The sequence below is a fragment of the Cervus elaphus genome, chromosome 7 (assembly GCF_910594005.1).
Source record: "Cervus elaphus chromosome 7, mCerEla1.1, whole genome shotgun sequence".
Lineage (NCBI taxonomy): Eukaryota > Metazoa > Chordata > Mammalia > Artiodactyla > Cervidae > Cervus > Cervus elaphus.
Genome location: NC_057821.1, coordinates 16,078,966 through 16,101,025, shown reverse-complemented (window position 1 = coordinate 16,101,025; position 22,060 = coordinate 16,078,966). Strand labels below are relative to the sequence as shown.

Genomic DNA, 22,060 nt, shown 5'->3' with positions numbered 1-22,060 from the left:
CGAGCTCTGGGCTCGCCCCACCCCCCGCAGAAGCAGCACCGCGCAGGCGTGTGCCTCAGCCACGCCCATTTTCCTGATTGGCTCCCACCCGACCGTAGGAATACGCAGGCGCCTTCTAGGCGCGCCAGACCCTTCCACTCAAACACCGCCCTGAACATTAGCACCACGCAGGCGCTAAGTAACTCCTTTGGCAACTGCCCTCCCTCTTCTATGCGGCCCCTGGAGACACACCCCCCTGGGACTTAATGCGCAGGCGCCGCTCTACCCAACTTGCATTCGGCTGTCTCGTTACGCATGCCCGGGCGGCGGCGGCGGTCGGGTGCTCTACGGCCTTCACCGCCGGAAGTTCGGCGGCCATCACCAAAGAGTGCAGGTTCGGCCAGCTAGCTAGAGGGGCTCGTTTCCGCCCGGCCCCCGGATGGTGGGCGGCCATCTTAGGTGCGCGCAATTAAAGGCTGCGGTGGGATTGGCTTCGTATCTTGGGCTCGTCCGCTGTTACCCACCTACCAGAGCCCTTCCCCGCGGGGCGGGACCTCGTAACGGCCAACTCCTTTCCAGGTGAAGGGCGCGGTACGTTGGAGCTTTGAGCAAGCCTCCTCGCTTCCTCCCACGGGATCCCGGGACAGGCCCTACGCCTTGGCTGATCAGCCCTAGGGTAGGCGACAGAGAATGGGAGGCCTCTCTTTACTTTTCCCCCCAGTTCCCCCCCGCAAAAGATGGGAGTGAGCCTTCCTTGAGGGGCCGCCTTCTCTCTCACCCCTGCCCGCGCCGTGGCAGTACAGTCCGCCCGACCGGTACACTCTCTAGTTGGCAACTTAGCGGGACTGTGGCTAAGCCCCACCTTTTTGTCCCTGGGCCAGACCCAATGGGGAAGTACTTTTGTATCTTTCAGAGAAAAGACTGTCCAAAATCAGCTTTGCTCGGCGCGGGCGCGGGGAAAGGAGGAGGCGGGTCCTAGGACTGCCTTTCTTCCGCTCCTGGGAAGCGCGAAGTGCAATCGGGTCACGGCCGCGTCCGAACCAGGCATTATTCCTCCCCTCCTTGCCCAGAGGATTTTTGCGTTCCTTTTTAGAGAAGTCACATTCATTGATAAACGGTGGGTGGAAAAGTTAGTACGTGGGTGGTCAGGGAAGTCTGAATGTAATATATTCGGGCTGCCTAAGCATGATTTCCTTTCCCCTTTTTATAGCTGAAGAAATAGCGACCCAGTATCATGGCTGGCAGCCCTAATGAAGATTCGGAAGGAAGCCGAGTGGGTAACAACTATTAACTTACTGGTGAACTGAAATTCAGAATGCTTGAGGTCAAAGCACAAACACTTTTTAGTTAAACTAGTAATTGAATTGTCTTTTTTTCTCTCCTGTTGATTTATTTTAAAAAGGCTGATACAATCTTAGGCAGAGCCCACTCATTACTTTACTTTGCACATGCTTTAATTCGCTTTAGATAACCTCTTAAATTCTGAAAATTTGTCTTTTAAATGAAGGAGGGATGGTGGGGAGAGGTAGTGGTTGTGGCGGGCACAATAAAGGAAAAGAAGTAGCTTAGTATTTTTCTATATCTAATAAATGTTTTCTTTCTCTTTGCACATTTTAGATTACTTATGTGAAAGGCGACCTTTTTGCATGTCCCAAAACAGACTCTTTAGTGCACTGTATCAGTGAGGACTGTCGAATGGGCGCTGGGATAGCTGTCCTCTTCAAGAAGAAATTTGGAGGGGTGCAGGAACTGTTAAATCAACGTGAGTTTTGAAAGCAGTTGAACTCACCTGCCCTGACTAGACCATCTTTTGATGCTCCTGTTAAGCTTAATAATTTAAACAAGATACATATGCACAGATGGGGTTCCTAACTACCGAGTCCTTTTAACACTGCAAGTTTTTCCTCTACAGAGTTTGGGTTGGCCCACGAAACCTGAGTTCCTGTAAAAGTTTTAAATGAAACTTTTCCATAAATAAACTTTTTCTCCCTCTTTCATAAATCTTTCTTAATATCACTCCATTTGTGTGAAACCTTTAACAACTCTGGCATGCTAAGCAAAGTCCACAGCTTTTAGCCTGGCATTCAGGATTTTCTGTTTGCCCATACTGTGCTTATACTTCAAAGAGTTTAGAACTTTTCCTTACAAACACTTACCTCACTTGCTCCCAGTGATTGTAAAGCAGAAATGTGTGCCAGAATCACAGGTGGAGCTTCTGAAACAGTTGCTTAGACCACAATTCAGGCTTACTGAGTCAGTCTCCACTGGTGATTCCGCTCCCAGTCTAAGGAAAGCAACTTTTTACTGCTTTATGTTATATTTGTTTCAAAACACCACACATTCTTCTGACTGGAAACTGTTAAATAATTAAGAAGTTTTTAATATTAATACATCTATGTTCCCCATAATGCTTAACACATTAGCTGTTTGTATGTAAAAAGATAATGATTAAATTATTAAATACACATTTGGCAAGTAAAAAATGCTGTACATTCTAAAACATTTAAAGGCAGTAGACATTAACATTTTTTAAGAGAATAGGAAAGGGTATTTGAAAATGCAGCAGGATTGAAGACGGAGTATGAGGAAAATGTGATTGAAAACATGATTTCCTAAAACAGGAAAACTGGAAGTTAAGGAATATGGTGTTTAGGAAGGCTGATAAGGATCAAAGGATTCTTCAGAGTTGAAAATTAATTCTAGTTCTGAAGTAGACTCAGATCTATAAAGATCTTTTAAAAATCTAAGAATGAAGATCAGTGTTTTGGTTTTTCTTTTTTACTACTAAATAACTGTTTTTCTTAGAGAAAAAGTCTGGAGAAGTGGCTGTTCTGAAGAGAGATGGACGATATATATATTACCTGGTAAGACGGGGCCAATTTGCAGTAAGTTTTAAGTATTAGCAAACAGATGGGCTGTGCTGCACTTGTGTTGATCACAGTGTTTCTTTATAGCCAACAAAAAATGGTCAAACGCTGACCTCATGCTGCCTCAGACCCAGAGGTGGTGGCTGTTTGGTGCACTGGGTTAGAAACATGAGGCTGCATTCCAACTTGCATGGGAAGAAGTAGTGATATTTACCAGAGACCTGTTACATGATGTGCGAAAGATGCTTCCCTTGCTTTAATTCCTTCATTGTCCTAGTGAAATAGAGACAATAAAGTCTCAAGAGACGGATTGCTCAAAAGAGTTTTTCTCTCATTCTTCCTTACCAAATGCAGTGCCAGGTAATACTCTGCTCCTCTCCTGCCTGCTTCCTCCATGTGGATTTCTTCCACTGTCCCAGTGGTCTTTGACCTGTGAAGGAGTGCACCCTCTTGGTGATGCTGCTGGATGAACTTAGAGCCAGCTCACTCCAAGCTTGATTAGGGTAGCACACAAAGTGGGGATGCTGTCCTTTAAGGCTACTGTGACTTTAAATCTTGTTTGGAATGCTACCAGTTTCTTTCTGTTCTTTTATAGGGAAGTAAAAAGCAAGCACTGTTTTTAAGTAAATAAACCGAACAGGAAATTTTTAGGTGCTGTGGGTTCTTCCTTGTTACAGATACATAGCTTATCTCTTGGAAGTAGCACAGGAACTTTCACCTACCTGCTTAAAAACAATAGACAATAGGCACACCTGCTAATCTGGGTTTCTTAGGAAAAGAAAAGATGTGGCAGTGTCTGGGTCTCTGGTTCTATTCAGTGGATTCCCATAACTGGAAGAGACCATATGACATTTGTTATCTAGTCTATAAAAGTATACTTATTTTAATTACCACGATGTTGGGAGAACATGATGACGTTTCTTTGGCTCTCATTTTGGACTAATGGAAAATTGAATTTGTTCTTCACACTCAGATTACAAAGAAAAGGGCATCACACAAGCCAACTTACGAAAACTTGCGGAAGAGTTTAGAGGCCATGAAGTCCCACTGTCTGAGGAATGGAGTCACCGAACTCTCCATGCCGAGGCAAGGAAACCCGGGGCCCTGAGTGAAGACTTGACTGTGGGGCTTACTGTCCTACCCAGGATTTTTCTCTGGGCCACTTCAGGTGTCCCAGACCTGTTCATTCTGTGTGAACAAAGTTGTAGCTTATCATTGCTTTGTAAACTGCATGCTTATTTATGTTCAGCATGGATAGTGGCCAGAGGATATGTCGCTAATGTAACGACTTAGACCCTAGATATTGGGAACTTAAGGGACTGATGTTGGGGGTTCAGTATCCTCTTTGTTTCCTTTTCAGGAATAGGCTTGAGGTCCCTTCTCTTCCTGTCAGACTAGTTCTGAGTCAGTACTGACCATGCATGCAGGTTTATTCCAAGCTCCGAGTTAGAAATGTGGCTACTTGGTCTTAAACTGGTCTGTAATATATTCACGACTTCCGTACCAGAAACTGTTTTTTTTTTTAAAATCACAGTTTTTTCAGGTACTTAACACATTAATATAAAATTATCAATTTTAAGCCTTTCTTTTTTCCCTGGGGATATTGAGGATCAGTAAAGTAGCATCTTGGAAGAAAGGTGCTGGGTAGTAAGAGTTTTGTGGGCTGATTGAGGTTTCTCACCAGGGTGTTGGGAAGATTGGAATACAATCAGCTTGGCATTTCCCAGTTATCTTCCTTAACGTTCCGTTACCATAAGTGTATTTTTAAAATGGGCTTCCCTGGTGGTCGGTAAAGAATCTGTCTACAGTGCGGGAGACCCAGGTTTGATCGCTAGGTCAGGAAGATCCTCTGGAGAAGGGCATGGCAACCCACTCCAATATTCTTACCTGGAGAATCCCCATGGACAGAGGAGCCTGGCAGGTTATAGTCCATGGGGTCACAAAGAGTCAAACACGACTGAGGGACTAACACATTTTAAAAATACCAACCTTTTCCCATCTACCCACGGCTTGTTTTCACTAGTAGAAATAGTGAGTTCTTCTGTCTCGTGGCAGTTACACATTTCTAAATGTACCCTGAAGTAACTGGGAATTGGTACTTTATTTGGCAAAAGAGAAGTGACAGCTATTGGATGTTAGGGCTGTCCAGGAAACAGCCTTAGGTGACTCACAATAGGAATTAACTTCTAAACTCCCACCATGGTTGCCTATAGGTGTGAAACCAGATGTTATCTTTGGCTTTGGGTGGATGCAGCCTAGGGAAAGAGAGAAGGAGCCTTTTCCTCAATCACAACCAGTGGAGATGTTTTGTCTTTTTCAGGATTGGATGTGGTCTTGATCGTCTGCAATGGGAAAATGTATCCGCAATAATTGAGGAGGTCTTTGAGGCAACAGACATCAGAATTACTGTGTACACACTCTGAATAGAAGAGCATTTTGGATGTGTCTACCTTCTGCATCACCTGGGCCACAGGACTGCGCAAACTGACCTTAAAATGGTCAGAGGACCGTTTCTTGTGAAGTAGTCTGTGTCACAGGCCAGACCTGGGTTGCTGTATTCTCAGGATTGAATGGGACTCTGGAGGAGGGGTTGCTTGATGCTGGGAATTTTTCTTTTTCAGGAAGGTAAGGGGAGGGACCAAATGTTGGGCCTAGGACCTCTTATTTTGCTGGGGATGCTATGTGATTTGTTTGGGTTGCCACTAGGTGGCAGCATTACTTTTACTTCTCTGCTGTTTTAAGAGAAATTTCAGGAAGGATGACCGTTTTCAGTTAATTTTGCATCTTGTGTCATTTGTGCACTTACTTGGTATCATCCTTATGGCATCAAATTCATCCTAGGACAGAATTATGGGTTTGATTTTTGTTTAAATTACAAAAGTTTTATGCTTACAAGGAATTTGTGGTGACAAAAATGGAAAACTAAAGATCTTTTGGGGGGGGGGGTGCTCCAATGAGGTTCTGTGTACATGTCTGTGTTGATTTGTACTTGGCTAATGGCGGGTTCATGCGTCAGAGGGCCCAGTCGGAAGAGGGCCACGTGAGAAGACGTCAGAACGGGCAAGGACACTGGGGAGGCAGGCTTTCAGAGTCTCCTAGCGAATGCTTCCTCTGTCCTGGCCACCATGTAGTTTCTGTGACTGCACCTGTCTGAATTCAGTCATAAAACAGAACAACGTATGCGAAATACCTGGCAAGGTTCTTAGTGTGAACTAATGAATGACTCAATCCGCAGTTCTCAACAAAATGCATACAAATCTCTTTAAAATAAAGGTCCAGTCCCTCTTAAATAGGAATTTAATGGGGGGGGGCGGGGGGAGAGTTGCCAGTTTTGTGTTTTTGAGCTCCAGAAGATTCTGACATCTATCCAGCTGGGATGGAAAAGAGTAAATTTGTCCCCTTCTAAGCTCAGAGCAGCACTTTGTCCACTCTTGATTTTCATGGTGGAAGAATAAGGCTCATGGATTTTAGTCAGTGGTTCAGTATCAGAGGTGTGGGGAAAACTAGGAGACTATTTCCACCCTCTGTTCTCTTACTGTGGTATTGAGATCAGACAGGCCTGCTATTGATTTTCTCCATAGAGTGAATTCTTGGTCTGTCATAGGACCTGCTGCTTTCCCAAGTGTAAAAGAATCGGATTTTAGAAGGGGCTTGTGGAAACACCAGGAGAGCACTGGTTAAATGTAATCTTTGTACTTTAGACTTGTGTTCTTATCGCCTGGCAGCCTGATATGAGGCAGCAGTTTCAAAAAGTATTTGACTTCTTCTGTATCTCTATGTGTAACAGACAAGTTCTTCATGTTGATGGGGTAAGGGCAGTGCTGGGAGCAAGTTCATTGTCAGACTTTTAGACTAAGGCTTTTCTTGTAGCTTTGTTTCAGTCCACAGACACACAGTGAGGTTGAAAGGGAAGAAAGAATGTACAAAAGTGAAAAGGAGAGTGGGGTGGTAAGAGGAAACTAGAATTGAAGTATTTCGCTTAACTCTGCAAATACATCTTACCACTGGGTCAAAACATTGGTTTTCCAGGCTTCTGCTACGTTTTAATGGACTAGGGTTAATTTGTTTCATGGAGTATGAGCCTTGTTCACATTCTTATTAACAAAACCTAGTCTTGTGAAGGTCTGGCTGTAAGTGGAATTCCACAGGGATGTGATAAAGTGCCCTGTCATTTGCAGATAGTCTTGGGGTCAAATTCCGATGACTTATCACACTTGAAGCCTGGGGAAAGGAGGCATGACCTGATAATCAGAATGGGCACATTATTCCTGGAAACCTAGTTAGAGTTTGGCGAACACCCAGAAATTCACACGTGAAATTTTGCTTCTACATAGGACTCAAACAAGCCTTTTAAGAAATGAGACTTTTGACACCATCCTGCCCTCGCCATCAAGTATGACGCACAGACTACCCCTACATTAAGTGTGTCCAAACATTTAGATCCTACTTCTCGCCCTTTCCTCTTTAATCAGGGGGCTAATTGCTTATGGATTGGCAATTGGGATGTTTATATTCCTTAGGAACAGGTTTCCTGTGCCTTTTGTTTCATCCTCTGCCATACTCCTTGTTTCAGAGGAGAGAAAAGACACTCATTTACAAATAATCTTGAGACAGTATTTCCTGAAGGTCAAGACCAAGGTGTGAAGTCTGCATGGGAGTTGGTACATCCCGTGTAGCCCTGGCAAGTTCCAGTTTAAGATTCTTCCACTTTATATAATGTGGCTTGGTTCATAGCCTGGGACATCCCTGTTTCTGGCATTTGCTGTCTATAATTTCTAAATGTTATCGTTCCTTAAAAAACCTGGTCACAGAAAGACCATGCCACCTCTTTTATTAATGTTGCTGTTTAAAAAAAAAAAAAATCCCAACTTAACATGAGATGCATTTCTAGACATGTTTCAAAGATCTGTTCAGACTTTGGGTCTGAGGCTCTTTGCCCCAAGCCCAATTGGGGGAATAATACGGACCTTGAGTCCCACAGAGCCTGGTGCCATTTCTCTTCACAGCTCACTTTGCTGTTTCCCAAGAGCAGCCTTAGAGAGAGAGACACAGCTTAAGTGATTTACAGCATAAGTGTTTTGAGTCCTCAGAAGGCCTTGGGCAGTAGGGTTGGTGGGTGTCGGATGTCGTTCAGCTCCAAGCGGTATTAAGAAGTCAGGCATGTCCCAGATGACCACGTATCATTGCTGTCTCTTGGTGGCAGCAGGCAGACCTTTGTGAGAAAACAGAAAGCAATGTTACTGAGAGCCCTGCTGGCCCCAAACAACGAAGAGTTTTCTCAGTTAGGGTTTCTTTGTGCCTTTCTCAATGAATGCCTGAATTTCTCCATAGCCACCTGTGGTTTCTGTTTTATTCAGGATTGGATTTGTTTCATTCATATTTTGGTGTGGTTCACACACAGAGAGCCCCAGAAGAGATGTGCTTCAACTATGTTGCCGCTGCTGCTGTCAAGTCACTAAGTTGTGTCTGATTCTTTGCAGCTCCATGGACTAGACAGCTAGGGTGCTCTGTCCATGGGATTTCCCAGGCAAGAATCCTGGAGTGGGTTGCCATTTGCTTCTCCAGGGGATCTTCCCGACCCAGGGATTGAACCCATATCTCCTGCTTGGTGGGCGGTTTCTTTACCACTGAGCCACCTAGGAAGCCTAACTATGTTATCTTGCTTTAACTATATGGTTAAATCCTATTCTGTCATTTTTTCAAAAGATGGAAGAAGATATATGAGACACATTTCTTTAACAAATGCTCATTTCTTGAGAGTATTTTAATTAAGCAGAGTTCTTTGGGGCTTTTAGATTACAACTTGATTTCATGCCAGTTTTTTTTTTTTTTTTTAATTTGGTACGTTTTAACCTCTCCCTTCAGGAATATGAGCAACCAAAATAGAGTACAGGGAAGCATGTTAATGGGTCCAGATAATACAATTATGTACACTAATGGAAAGAGACTTAGAATGTGGAACTTGTTCAATAACATTTTATTAAAAAATTGACTTAGAAGTGGACTTTTCTCTCAAACTGATTTATCTGTTTATTTATGTTGATTTAGATCAGTGTAAGAGGCAACTCTCAATTATCGAAAGTTAAAAGCTTTTTAATCCTCCTTGAAATGCTTAATTTTATAGCAGATTTAGCTATTTAATTATTTGACTTAATAGGTAAAACACACTCATCTCTGAGGTCTTGCTAGTTTGGCAGCTGGAAAAAGTGGCCTGTGACTACAAGATGTTTAAGAAGAAAGTATACTAGAGTTAAAATTAGGCTGCCAGTCATCATTCTACAGAATTTATGTAGGGTTTATGGGTGCTAGTTTCTACACTAATAAAATCTTCAAGGAATTTTTGTATTTTCAGAGGTCACCTTTAGAAATCTGTATTACTACTCACCATCACTCTTGAGTGGTGTCTTATTTTAGGTGAGCAAGGTATCTCATAGCACTATCTGACCCTGGTCTCACTGAATTCAGTGAATAGGTCTTGCTTTTTTATAAGAAATGGCTGAGAACTGTGACTTGATGGATTGACCAATGCTCAGCTGGAGAACGATCCAAAACCCTGTGTGCATAGACCTGCCAACATCAGGCTCTGGAACATTGGTGTTTCCAGAACATGTCCATGAAGCAGCATCTCTTTAGAGTATTAAGACTGAGAGGCACCAAAAATAAATTTAACATCCTGGAAGCATTCTGCTTTCATGTTTCACTAACCTGTGAGGTGTTACAGAATTAAAGTTGGATAAGAGGGTGTGAAGACCCTTTCTCTGGTAATGGAAAGTTTTGATCAGTAACTCAGGCCTTGTAAAGGGACTTAGTTATACATAGCACTTCTGTGGAAGCAAACTAGATCAGACCAAATTCAAAAAGAGACAGTAGGGGATCCTGTACCCTCTTTCCTGAGGGCAATTGGCCTGTTTCTCTAAAAGAGTCTGATTTACCCTCAGCAAGAGGTCGAATTGGCCTTAATTGTGTCCTAATTATTTGCTCAAGTAGCTAATCTTTACTTCCAGTTCTCCTATCCCATCTTGATACCTGTTAGGAGGCTACTTCTGAGCTGTTGCCTAATTTGCAAACATCTTTTTAACCCTTGAAGTATTGAAGTAAAGTCGCTCAGTCGTGTCTGACTCTTTGCGACCCCATGGACTGTAGGCTACCAGGCTTCTCCATCCATGGGATTTTCCAGGCAAGGGTACTGGAGTGGGTTGCCATTTCCTTTTCCAAAACGTTCCTTTATAGCAGAACTTGTTGCTTTATTATCCCCATTCCTGAATTCATCGTTTTTGTGCAAGTTGTGCTGAGGTCTTATTAACAGAAGTGTTTTTGCATTGTACGTTCACACAGCAATTCCTGGTCTCCCTCAAAGCAGAACCATTTGTTTGAAAACATGAATTTCTCAGCCTCCCTCGTCCCCACAAAGAGTTGAATACAAATCCATTCAAGGACATTCAAAATTACCAAAAATGAGGGGGAAAAAATGCCCCTGTAGGAATGAAAAACCAGCATTAAAGGAAAAAATGGTAGGATTGTAGATGGGGTGGGGGCAGAGTGTCTAGAAGGTGTCTAGAGTTAGTAAGTTTGGACAGGTGGACATGGGGACTTGTTAGAGAACCGAAATATCTTTGCTGTTCAGTAACAGGTCCTTGCGGGCATCCCAGCTGGTGTAGTTGTAAAGAATCCACCTGCCAAATATAGGAGATGCAGGAGTCGTTGAGGGTTCGATCCCTGTGTTAGAAAGATCCCCTGGAATAGGAAATGGCAATCGGCTCCAGTATTTTTATCTGAAAATTCCATGCACAGAGGAGCCTGGTCCTGGGCTACAGTCCATGGGGTTGCAAAGAGTTGGACATGACAAAGCAACTGAGCGCGCTCACGTGTACACACACACATAGACACACACACACACACGTGTGCGTGCACAACAGGTCTTTGTACCATCCTCATCTTACGAAAGTTATTCGGTCTCATCAAAGCTTCTGGATTTCTATCACCCTTGAGCACTCTAAGTTATGGAGAAAGTCAGTTTGATATAAAAGGGTAGGAGAGACAGGATTTAGGGAGAGGAATTTAGAGGAAAGAGAAAAGGCAGGATCTAAGAATGTTGTTACCACCAACCAGAAAAGAAGAGATGAAATCTTTTCAAAGGAAAATCAGAGAGACCACTCATTCCACCTGTCCTATCCAAGTTGACAGTGAACAGACTCACGTGAGGCTGAACCTAGCTGCCTACTTCAGGATGTCTGCCAACTTCTCCTCGTAGTACAGGAAGTTCTCCTGAATGTCCTCCCAGGGCTCAAAGGCCTTGGATTCACCCTCTTCTTGCTCCACAAAATTCTGCCAGATGAACTCGAAGTCCTGGGGCTTCATGATTCGAAGTCTGCAGCCGGCCTCCTTCAGCTTCCTGAGAGCCGCCTGGACCTCGGGCTCCTCCCACATGAAGAGCCGCCCCACCAGGATGAGCAGGCGCAGGTTCTTGGTCTTGTTGAGGGTCTTGACGATGCGGTCCGCGCAGGCCGCGCAGGGGCTGGAGGACACGTACCAGGTGACCAAGTAGCGCAGGGCGGGGTCGAAGGTCGGCATGATGCTGTTGAAGAAGGCTTCCTCCGCGTGGGCAGCAGCGTGCTCGTCCTCTAGGTACCCTCGAGAGGCCTGCACTTCGCCTCCCTTGCTCTGTGCTTCCACCACATAGCAGAGGAAGGTCTTGTTCCTCCCAGAGCTGTACTCCACGTTCCGGAACTGAAACTTAAAGTAGTGGGCAGGTAGTCGCTCCCTATGGGTCAAGGAGACAAAGGCACAGGGAAGGAGATCGGGTGATGAGTTCTTACTCTAGGACTCGCCTGGAGTAGGTGGCTTTCCAAGATCAATTCCCCCGGGGACAGATTCATTCTGTCTACTGAAATAGGCCTTGCCTATATGCTAACGGTGGTGACAAAGGCATGAAGGAATTCAAACGGTGTATCTAAAGGAGAGGAGACAATATGGAGTGAGGTGTGCATCCTGGACACCACATTAGCACAGATCTTCAAACACTCCTTCACTCCCAACACATGGCACACGCTCAGATTTCTAAATCAGTGACTCTTTAACCTGACTGTACATTAGAATCCACTGGAGGAGCTACAAATGTCCCTGCTGGCGCCCCACACCAAGTAAATCAGAACATTTGGAGGAGGCCTGGGGATCGGTATTAAAAAAAAAAAATGCTCCAGATGATTCAAATAAGTAGCCAGGTTTGAAAAGCAGTGCCCAAATAGTATTACAAAGTAGCAAGCATGTAAACATTCTTATGACAGAGCAAGGCAAAGCTTGTGCAGAATACTTCACGCTTTCATAATCTCTCCTTGTCACTCAGATATTGCATCTTAGGTACTGCTGCTGCTCTGCTGCTAAGTTGCCTCAGTTGTGTCCGACTCTGTGCAACCGCATAGACGGCAGCCCACCAGGCTTCGCCGTCCCTGGGATTGTCCAGGCAAGAACACTGGAGTGGGTTGCCATTTCCTTCTCCAATGCATGAAAGTGGAAAGTGAAAGTGAAGTTGCTCAGTCATGTCTGACTCAGCAGCCCCATGGACTGCAGCCTACCAGGCTCCTCCGTCCATGGGATTTTCCAGGCAAGAGTGCTGGAGTGGGCATCTTAGGTAAGGGGTGGCCTAAAACGTGCAGTCCCAGGCTCTCCCAAGGACTTTCTCATGTCATCTTTTCCCTCAGGTGAAAGAATGGTTGTCATGTAAGTGTCCAAGAAGGTTTATTTTTGAAATTAGGCTACCTCAGGGTACTTTGATATGAATTAACTTGTGTGGTATTGACACATTTCAAAACCGTAAAAGACTTAGCCTCTGTCCTTTAGATGCTTATAATCTACCAGCTAGATTCTGGCTGGAAAGAAAAGATGTAAATAAGACAGCTGAGAACAGTAGAAGACGGCTGGAAATGACGAGGTGGAGTAAGGACCCACGGTGAAGTTTCTTGAAAGTTTAGCCTTGACTCAGGAGTCAATAGAGAATTGTTACAGGTTCCTGAGGAAAGAAAAGTATAATGAAACAGATCCACGGAAGAGTTACGGGGGTGACTTTAGGCAGAGAGAGCGAAGCTGGGGAAAAGTCTGACATTTGGGAAGCCCAGTTGGTGTCTTGGGACACCAGACTTGGTGATGAATATGTCCAGTGGCTTCCAGGGGAGGTGGATGATTAGGAAATGAAAGCAGCAGAAAAAGGCCAGGTGTTTCAAAAAGTTTGGTAGGAATAAGGTAAGAAAAAAGAGAAACTAAAGAAGCAAGCATCAGTGTTGAAGATTGTCTTGTTTGTATGGGCATGTTTTTCTAAAATAGGGAATATTTGTGCAGGTTTGAAGGCCACGGAGAATGAAGAGGCTGTAAGAAGACAGACTGAAAAGGTCAGAAGGAGAGGAGGGGATGAGTACCAGCTGGAGAGGCTGAATGTTTTCTTTTTAAAAATGTAATCTCAGATCTTCCTGGTGGTCTAGTGGTTAAGAATCAGCCTGCCGATGCAGAGGACACGCGTTCGATCCCTGCTCCAGGAAGATTCCACATGCTGAGGGGCAACTAAGCCCTCATGATGCGACTACTGTGCCCCGCCCCCTAGATCCTGTGCTCCACAACAAGAAAAGCCTCTGAAATGAGAAGGCCCCGCTTGCCGCAACTAGAGAAAGCCCACATGCATCGATGAAGCCCAGTGCAGACAAAAATAAAACAAAAAAACTTCAAAAAATGTGATCTCTGTGGTTGCCCCAGAAGATCCCCAACTAGTAGCTCTTCTCTTTCTTCTCTATACCCCTTCCCTCCCGCCAGAGAGGTCACCCAACTCCCTGGGCTGCAGGGGGATCCCTGGTATCGCAGGGCCTTGGCTTCTTAGGGATAAGTAGCAGGTGCCAAGGAGCTGAGTAAACTTGAGTCGTCCCCTTCCGCATCACCAAATTTTCTCCACCCGGGTTTCCATGTCCCTTGCTGTCAGGTTAAGTTTCCACTGTGGAGATGGATGTGTTTGGGGCCCCAGCCCTGGGATTCCTTCGAGTACTATCTTTAGCTCTCTAAGTCCCTCTGTCCCTGGTTGAATGTGTTTATTATTTACTTAACATTTGGGGAGAAAGGATGGCCTGATGATTCACCTCTCCTCTTTCAGTCCCTGCTGGGAAGTCACTTACACTGAGCTCTCCCCCATTAAACACACCCCAGAAGACCACTCCTCAACTTAGCCAGTTGCTAAATGATCCTTTCACTTCCTAGAGTGGCTTTTTTTCCTCCCGAGAAGCACGGAGCCTACCCTTCTTGCTGAAACCTTTTTTTTCTCCTCTCTGATCAGTGCCAGACCACCCCCAATCCCAGCACCCCGCCCTCCCAACCATCCCCAAGTCCAATCAAGAGCCACCTGTAGGATGGATTTGCAGTAAAGTTTTTGGAAGGATTCATAGCTGCTTGGTTGGCTTGGGGGCTTCAGCAGTAGCTTCCTATGTGGTCCCTCAGGTTTCCTTTCTGAAACTGAAAAGTATTGCTCCAACTTTGCCAAGTACAGCCCAACCGAGAAGACATGTGTGGCCCAGTGTGAGGTTGCCTGTTGGCTGGATGGTCTACAACTGATGCTTCTCTCAGTCTGTCCTCTTCTTCTTTAGGCAAGAGGAAAGGACCCAGAGAAACAGGAAGCCCAATGGAGAGGAAGAACCTTCACCTCTCCATAAATATCGGTTTCCATCCCCTGGGGCCAGCAGCCTCACGGTCTGCCCTATCCCTCAGCAGGGTCTTCTGGACCCGGTACCTCAGAAAGGGAAGTGCATTCAAGGGCCAAAGGAAAGTCACGGAAGGTCTGGGCTCCCAGTCTTTCTTTGGGTTTGCTCAGAGACCGAGCCTGCTGGGCTTCTCAGTGGGATTCTTGGTCTTTCTAGAAGGAGCATACAGGTTGAATGAGGTTCTTTGTGGTTCTCACAGACTGAAACAGCCAGGTCCTGGAGGGTCACCAGGAGAACAGAGGTGGCCTGAAATTTATCCAGAGAGCTAGCCAACGTGGTCATCTTGGGTCATTCTATAGAATCATGAAGTAAGTCAACACTACTATGCCCACTCGGCTTCCCTGGTGGCTCGATAGTAAAGAATCCACCTGCCAATGCAGGAGACATGGGTTTGATCCCTGGGTTGGGAAGATCCCCTGGAGAAGGAAATGGCAACCCACTCCAGTATTCTTGCCTGGAAAAGCCGATGGACAGAGGAGCTTGGCGGTCTGCAGTCCATGGGGTTGCAAAAGAGTCGGACATGAAAGAGCGACTAAATAACATTATGCCCACTAGTGGAAAGACGGAAATAGTGACAGTGATTTTGTAGATAATCACACACATCTTTTATTTTCTCATAGAATGACATGCTCTAGTACCATATTTACATATAGCCCTTTGCTCTCAACCCCAGCAGATATTTTCCTGCTTAAGTGTGAGTGTGTGTGTATGTCTGTGTGTGTGTTTGAGTGTGTGTATGTGAGTGTATGTTGGAGTGGTGGCCAGGAGAGAGATGCTGATGATAGATTTTTTCACCTGGACCCAGTCCCTTCTTCAAGCACAGAAACCAACAGCATAACTCCTACCCCCTCCTGCCAACTTCGGCACCTCCTTAGGAACCATTTCCTCATACTTTCTGCAAACAAGGCCATTCACACTTCATCTCCTTAGACCTGGGTTTCTGGACATTGTAGTTCTCTAGGCAGGAAACCAAGAATCCTTATATCTAGAAAAAGAGGGACAACTCTCTGCTTGATGGAGGGAGAAGAGATGTGACTCAATGTAATATGTGTGTGTGTGTGTGTGTGTGTGTGTATTTCTTTTCCCCCCTCACTTTCACATTAAAAAATATTTGCATTTCCTAAGCATAAATCTAGACAGTGAAGGCAAGCAACTTGGAGGGCAGTGGAAACTTGTCTGAGATTAGACATTTGTCCCCCCAAATAATCCATGGAGCAGAAAACCTACTCAAAGGTAATTGAGTGATGACTCATTTCCGCTTTGCTCACTAGACCTTTTCATGACCTACTTGAAAGAGGCAGAATTGCCAGTCTGAGTTTCCTTTCCCATTTCTCAGACCACTTTTCGAAGTGGATGCTACATAGTGGGCATCGTTAGAAGGAGGAATATGGGGAAACAGAGTTCTAACAGCCAAACTGCCTAGAGCTAAGAAGGTGTTTGATGGGCGGCTGGCTCCTGACTGGCGGTTCTGGATGGGATTCCGCAAGCCCTGGGCCCGCTCTGTTTCTCGGCTGCACATAAGCTTCCACCTTACCCTGACCCTCAGAGACCAGAGTCAGTGACCATCTTCTGTCCTTTATGAAACAAGCCTTCGCAACCTGCTCAGGAGTCCAGGTGAGGGGCAAGCAGCCACGGCATTAATAGTGGCGTTGAAGGCCCCGGACTCCTGGCCCATCCCTTCTCTGCACCCTGCTTCTCCTCTCTCTCCTCACATGGGTGGAGTAAACTACTGGTGGCTAAAGAAGTGGTTGAAAGGAGACTCACTGCCTGTGCCATTTATCTCTGTTCCAGAATAACCCCTTTGATAGCAGGTTCGGCTTCATGTAAAATCATACACAACGTAACTAGAGATAAAGACAAACACACAGCAAGGGTTGCTGCCAGGCAGAGCTGCAGCTGGGACGGAGGGATGGGGAGTCAGCCCATTTTGGTGCCCAGAGCTTCCCTCAAGCAAGCTGAGTTCAGAAGCAAGCGAGAACCAGAGGCATTCTCTTGTGAGCCTAGTGCTGCTGGATCTTTGTATATATATTAATAACATATCCAGAACTTCTCCCCTCAAGAAGCCCTCCCTGATTGTTAGGGAGTTTGGGGTCGATGTGTACACAATGCTATATTTAAAGTGGATAACCAAGGACCTACAGTATAGCACAGGGAACGCTGCTCAGTGTTATGTGGCAGCCTGGATGGGAGTGGGGTTGAGGGACCACGGATGCACGTGTATGTATGGTTGAGTCCCTTTGCCGTCCACCTGAAACTATCACACCATCGTTAATCAGTTATGAGGTGACAGTCATTCAGTTGTGTCCGACTTTTTGCAATCCATGGACTGTAGCCCACCAGGCTCCTCTGTCCATGAAATTCTCCAGGCAAGAATACTAGAGTGGGTTGCCATTCCCTTCTGCAGGGGGATCTTTCTGACTCAGGGGTTGAACCTGGGTCTCCTGCATTGCAGGCAGAGTCTTTACCATCTGAGCCACAGGGGAAGTCCTCCAATATAAAACAAAAAGTTACAAAAAGTAGCCCTCTCCCCATTAATTCCCTACCGGGATGTCTGACAGAGAGCCTACCACACAATAGGCACTCAATCATGAGTTCACTCATTTATTCAACAAATAATTATTGAGCACCAGTTAGGAGCTGGGTACCACTCTTGGTGCTGGGGAGAAAACACCTAAAAGGCAGAATCCTTGTCATCATGGAGATTCACTGCCTGGAGAAAACAGGCAGTGAATAAAATGACTCCTATTCAGAAACTGTTTGTTGAATTTGCATAAAAGATTTCTCTTTATGGCTTTTTCTGGATGCAGTGTGGTGATTTGGAGTCAGCCAGTCTTGGGATTCACATCCTACTCCATCCACTTTGTGCATGCGTTCTTAGTCGCTCAGTCATGTCCGACTCTTTGCGACCCTATAAACTGTAGCCCTCCAGGCTCCTCAGTCCATGGGGATTCTCCAGGCAAGAACACTGGAGTGGGTTGCCATGCCCTCCTCCAGGGGATCTTCCCAACCCAGGGATTGAACCCAAGTCTCTTGCATCTCCTGCATTGGCAGGCGGGTTCTTTACCATTAGCGCCACCTGGGAAACCTGACTTCATCCACTAGATTTGGGCAAATTATTTCTCCGAGGCTTGGTTTCCTCATCCAAAAGACAGATTGAGTAATCTAACCTCTCTTTGGACAATGGTCGACTTTCGAAAATTAAACCTGGTACTGATGGATGGTGCCTTCTCTGGGCCTCAGGTCTTACCCTTTTAAGCACATCCATCCTCTGCTCTTCCATTCCTGTTCAGAGGGCTCTCCCTTTCAGTGCTTTTTTTTTTGGTAAAAGTCCTGATTTCTAACATTTGCTGCTTTCCAGTCTACACACCCACTATGGAGATTTCAAGAAACCAACAGGAAGTCAGTGAACAAGGACGTGGTAAGAGATGCATCCAATGGATTCTCAGCTGAGAGGCGTGAACAGGCCTGGGCACACCACTGCTACTATAGACCTTTTGCTAGCATTTTCTAACACATCATTTTTAATGTTCTTAAGTCTGCTTTCTTTTTTTTTCTGACCGTGTCACGCAGCCTATAGGATCTTAGTTCCCTGACCATGGATTAAACCTGGGCCCTTGGGAGGGAAAGTGCCCAGCCCTAACCCCTGGACCACCAGGGAATTCCCTGCTTTCTATCCCGAGTGCCCTATTCAAACCAGAATCACGACAAGTGGGTATGTTTCTCCTTATTCATACCTGGTAGTCCCCCTTCCTTCAGACTGTTTGCTCAAAAGCTGTCTGCTGCTCTAGTCTGGGGCCCTGTTCCAAGGAGCAGTGTGATGAAACCCTCCCCCGGGGAGGCCAGGCTCTGCTGGCCCTTTGACGCCAGGACACCTGGAGAGTGGAGGAGAGGAAAGCTTTCCCTGGGCCTGTCCCCTCACAGACACAGCCGCACCTCGAGGCTATTTTAAGTTCTCTGTTTACCCGCAGGGGCCCAGGAGACAGATCTCCACAGCTGTTCCTTGTGGCCGGGAAATACGACGGGCTCCCCCTCCCTCCTGAACTGCTCTCAGAGCCTCCGGAAACTGGCCCTCCTGTGCCTCATTGGGGAGCCTTGGCTCAAGGAAGCCTTTGCACCCCACCACCTGGAGGATGGAGACAGGTGGGAGCCCTGTTTGGGAGACCAGTGAGACGGACGCTAGGCTGGAGTCAGAAAGCGTGCCTCTTACTGGTTCTGTGGCCTGGGAGCGTGACTGGACCTTCCTGACTCTGTTTCCCCATCTGTGTGGGGTGTGGCGGTGATACAGCTCCTCTCTCAGCCTCATGGTGAGGCTGGAATGAGCTCAGTCGTGTGAAAGTGTGCCGGCATCATAAAGCCCCGGATGCGTGCCCGTGACATCAGAGGATTTAATCTTTCAAAACCCACCACCCTGAGCCCCCAAAGCATGTTCAACCCAGCAAACATTCTAATTCTCTTCTGAACTGACCCTGCCCGTGTGCCGGGGAGATTACAACACAGCAAAAGTGGGTGTGCCTGTGTGTGAGAGGGAGACCAAGGCCAGCATGGGCCGGCGTTCTTAGCTGTTAGAAAAAGGATCTCTTTCCATAAAAAGCCACTGGAACGGAGGACTCTCCCAGCCTGGCGGCCCTAGGCTCTCCCTGTGTCTATATTAATCTGTGCCCTGTTGCTCCTTTAATCCTGGAATGAGGGTGACGTTACTCGGTTGGCCACGGACAAGTGCAAGTTCAGGGGCTCTTCCCTGAAGCCTTGCCTCAAGAACTAGGATACGTTTCCTTCAGGTTCTCTTAGAAACCGGAAAATGTCTCAGCCAGAAGGAACTTTGGGAATCAACTAACACAACTTCCTAAGGTTACAAATGTAAAAATTGCAGCCAGGCCAGGACTGGAAAAAAACACTTGCCCAGCTTCAAACAGCAAGTCCCAATCACCTCCCAGGGTTCTTTCTGCCCTTGAAGGCATCATGCCTCCATTCTTCCCGGAATTTCTCTTCTTGCAGCCCCTCCGCTGCCTGTGGGCATTGCTGGAGACTCCCAAGAAGGACTCCTTACGCCCCCACATACTCAGTCCCTGGGTGGGGAAGATCCCCTGGAGGAGGAAATGGCAACCCACTCCAGTCTTCTTGCCGAGAGAATCCCATGGACAGAGGAGCCTGGGCGGGCTACAGTCCATGGGGTCGCAAAGACTCGGACATGACTTCACGATTAAACAACAACAAATTCCCTTCTTATTCTTCATTTAAGAATTTACCAGAATCTTCTGCCAAAGGGACAGAGAGAGAAGAGGAGGATGACTGCCTTGTTTTATTCCTGGAGGTGGCATAATCTAGACACGACAGGGGGACCCTGTTTGGAGCCTCAGCATTCTCGGCTCTAGGTCCTGCTTCCTCCAGGCTGTGGTGGAGGGTGAAGGAACCCCTCCTCTGTCCAGAAGCCCCGGCCCTGGCCTGTGTTACCTGGCCTGTAACCTCTCTTTTTCCCTGGGGGTGGATGTGAATCTCAGCCCCTGGGGTGATTCAGAGATGATGCAGCAAGAAAAACAGACTGCTTCTCACTAGCTTGGGAAAGGATGGATCTGTCTTTCCTATTAGGCTCTGCTACTTCAGGGAGAAGCTCTAAAGAAAGAGAGGGTAGAGGAGAGGCCCACTCAGAAGCAGGGACAGAAGTTGCAGGAGGAGGTACTCTGGGACTGTATTGAAATGTGCTGGCGGTATCCCGTGTTCTCACCAAATTCCCTGGGACTAAACTGCTTTTACCTAGAGGGGCAGGTGACGCCCCAACACCAGGAAGCCCCAGGGCTGGTTTCCTTTTCAGGGTCCTCGATTCCCCAGAGATCCCCCTACCTCGGCTGATCGGAGGTGTCACTCTGAGAAGCTGGGAGAGATCTGCTGCTGCCTCCCATGTGGTGCACACCTGTGCGCTGTTGGTCTGTCGGTGGTGACCCTGACCCCTACTATTCCCATCCTAAGTCCCCCAGCCTCTCCCCGCTGCTTCGTGCTGGGGAGGGGGAGCCCAGCCCACGCCCAGCTCTCACCCGGTGACGATCTCAAAGGGCGGCAGCTCAATCAGCTCCTTCAGCTTCTCGGGGTCCTCCAGGTTCTCCAGGTCCTCGCCATTCTGGGAGGCGGGCTCCGCGGCCGCCGCGGCTGCCGCTGCCTCTTCTTTCTGAGCCATGGAGGGGCTGAGGCTCTGGAGTCAATGAGAAAGAGGGGAGAGGCGGCGGGTCTAGGCCAAGGCCTGGCGGCAGAGTCCCAAGCAGCTGTCAGCAGCTAAATCTGCCTGGGGTGACGGGAGAAGGATGGGGCAGGCCAGGCGAGTGCGCTCAGCCCCTGGCCCGCAGGCTTTATAGCCAGAGGCCCCTCCCCCAGCTTCTCTCTCTCTCTCTTTTTTTGATTGAGTGAAGGCGGGTGAGGGGATGGGGGGAATGGAAAATCTGGCCATCGGTGTCCCCTATTTATCAGAAGCAGAGACAGGAAGCTGGCAGGTGGGGATGGCTTGGCCTGCACCCCTGCCCCCTGCACCGGGTTACACAGGTCTTCACATTCTCTTTCTCTTCCTCCCTAACCTTTTTTTCTTTTCTTTCCCCCCCACCCAGCTCGCCTGGCGAGATTGCGGAAGGGACCTAGGGTGGGTGAGTTTTTGGAGGGGAGCTCTCTCAGAGGTTTAAGCGGGACAAGGCTTGTGTTGAACGGGACCCACGCCAGCCTGACTGGGGGGACTTGGGTTCAGGGAAGAAGGGTTCTGAGATGGGGTGAGGGGCATAAGTACTGCCAATGGGGAAGTCACTGAGTTGTTACTCAAAGGGAGTATATGCTGATTTGCCTATAATGATACCTAATGCAACATCACATCCACTGGGAGTCTCCAGAAGTAACTATTTTGCCATTGACTAAGCTTAGAGTTTTGGAAATAAGCCAGGTAGTGAGTTTAGTGCTTTATGTGTGAAATCGGACTTAATGCTCTCAACCGTCCTGGGAGGTCATGTGGATTATCCCCATTTTACACAGAAAGGTTAAGGCCCCGGTTTAGGGTCATCAGCCCCAAAGTGGCAGGGCCAGGATTAAAACGAGAACTTTTTATTCCTGAGGTCAAACATTCAACTGCTGTGTGTGTTCCCTCTCATTTTGCCCTTTATTTGTTTAATAAATATTTATTGAGCATCTATCATATGCCAAGGGCTGATTCAGTTACTGGGGCATGGCAAAGAACAGAACAAATGAAAATCTTTGCCCTCATGGAGCTTGACAATATACAATATTGTCAAGGGTTGGGCAATATACAGGGTAAGTAATATACATGGTCTGTTTGGTAGTGCTAAGGAGAAAAGGCAGAGAAGGGGGACAGAGTGACATGTTTTTTATAGGGTGGCTAGAGAAGAACTTTGAAAAGGAAATAATGAAGAAAAGATCTGAAAAAGCTGAGGGACATCTAAGGGGTAAGTGTTCCAAGGAGCAGAAGAGCAGGTGCAAAGGTCCTGAGGTGGGAGCATT

General features: G+C 46.8%; 2 protein-coding genes across 11 annotated transcripts; one reads left to right on the top strand and one right to left on the bottom strand.

Moving 5' to 3' along the window:
• Positions 1-161: 161 nt before the first annotated feature.
• Positions 162-8,850, top strand: OARD1 (O-acyl-ADP-ribose deacylase 1). 10 transcript variants are annotated; one of them, XM_043907400.1, is made up of 7 exons: positions 182-373; positions 559-655; positions 1,190-1,252; positions 1,597-1,741; positions 2,785-2,843; positions 3,820-3,932; positions 5,167-8,850. In XM_043907400.1, exons 3-7 carry the CDS (start codon positions 1,214-1,216, stop codon positions 5,267-5,269), a joined length of 459 nt encoding a protein of 152 aa, XP_043763335.1. In that variant the 5' UTR covers positions 182-373; positions 559-655; positions 1,190-1,213; the 3' UTR covers positions 5,270-8,850. The 10 variants fall into 10 exon arrangements, with proteins under 10 accessions (XP_043763333.1, XP_043763335.1, XP_043763337.1 ...); XM_043907401.1 differs by lacking the exon at positions 182-373 and adding an exon at positions 400-438; XM_043907398.1 differs by lacking the exon at positions 559-655 and having other exon boundaries at positions 162-373.
• On the bottom strand, positions 7,661-20,905 carry APOBEC2 (apolipoprotein B mRNA editing enzyme catalytic subunit 2). The gene is made up of 3 exons (XM_043907397.1): positions 20,605-20,905; positions 11,044-11,607; positions 7,661-8,058 (listed from the first exon to the last, which is right to left on the bottom strand). The coding sequence occupies exons 1-2, from the start codon at positions 20,742-20,744 to the stop codon at positions 11,064-11,066; spliced, it is 684 nt and encodes a 227-aa protein (XP_043763332.1). The 5' UTR covers positions 20,745-20,905; the 3' UTR covers positions 7,661-8,058; positions 11,044-11,063.
• Positions 20,906-22,060: the final 1,155 nt, after the last annotated feature.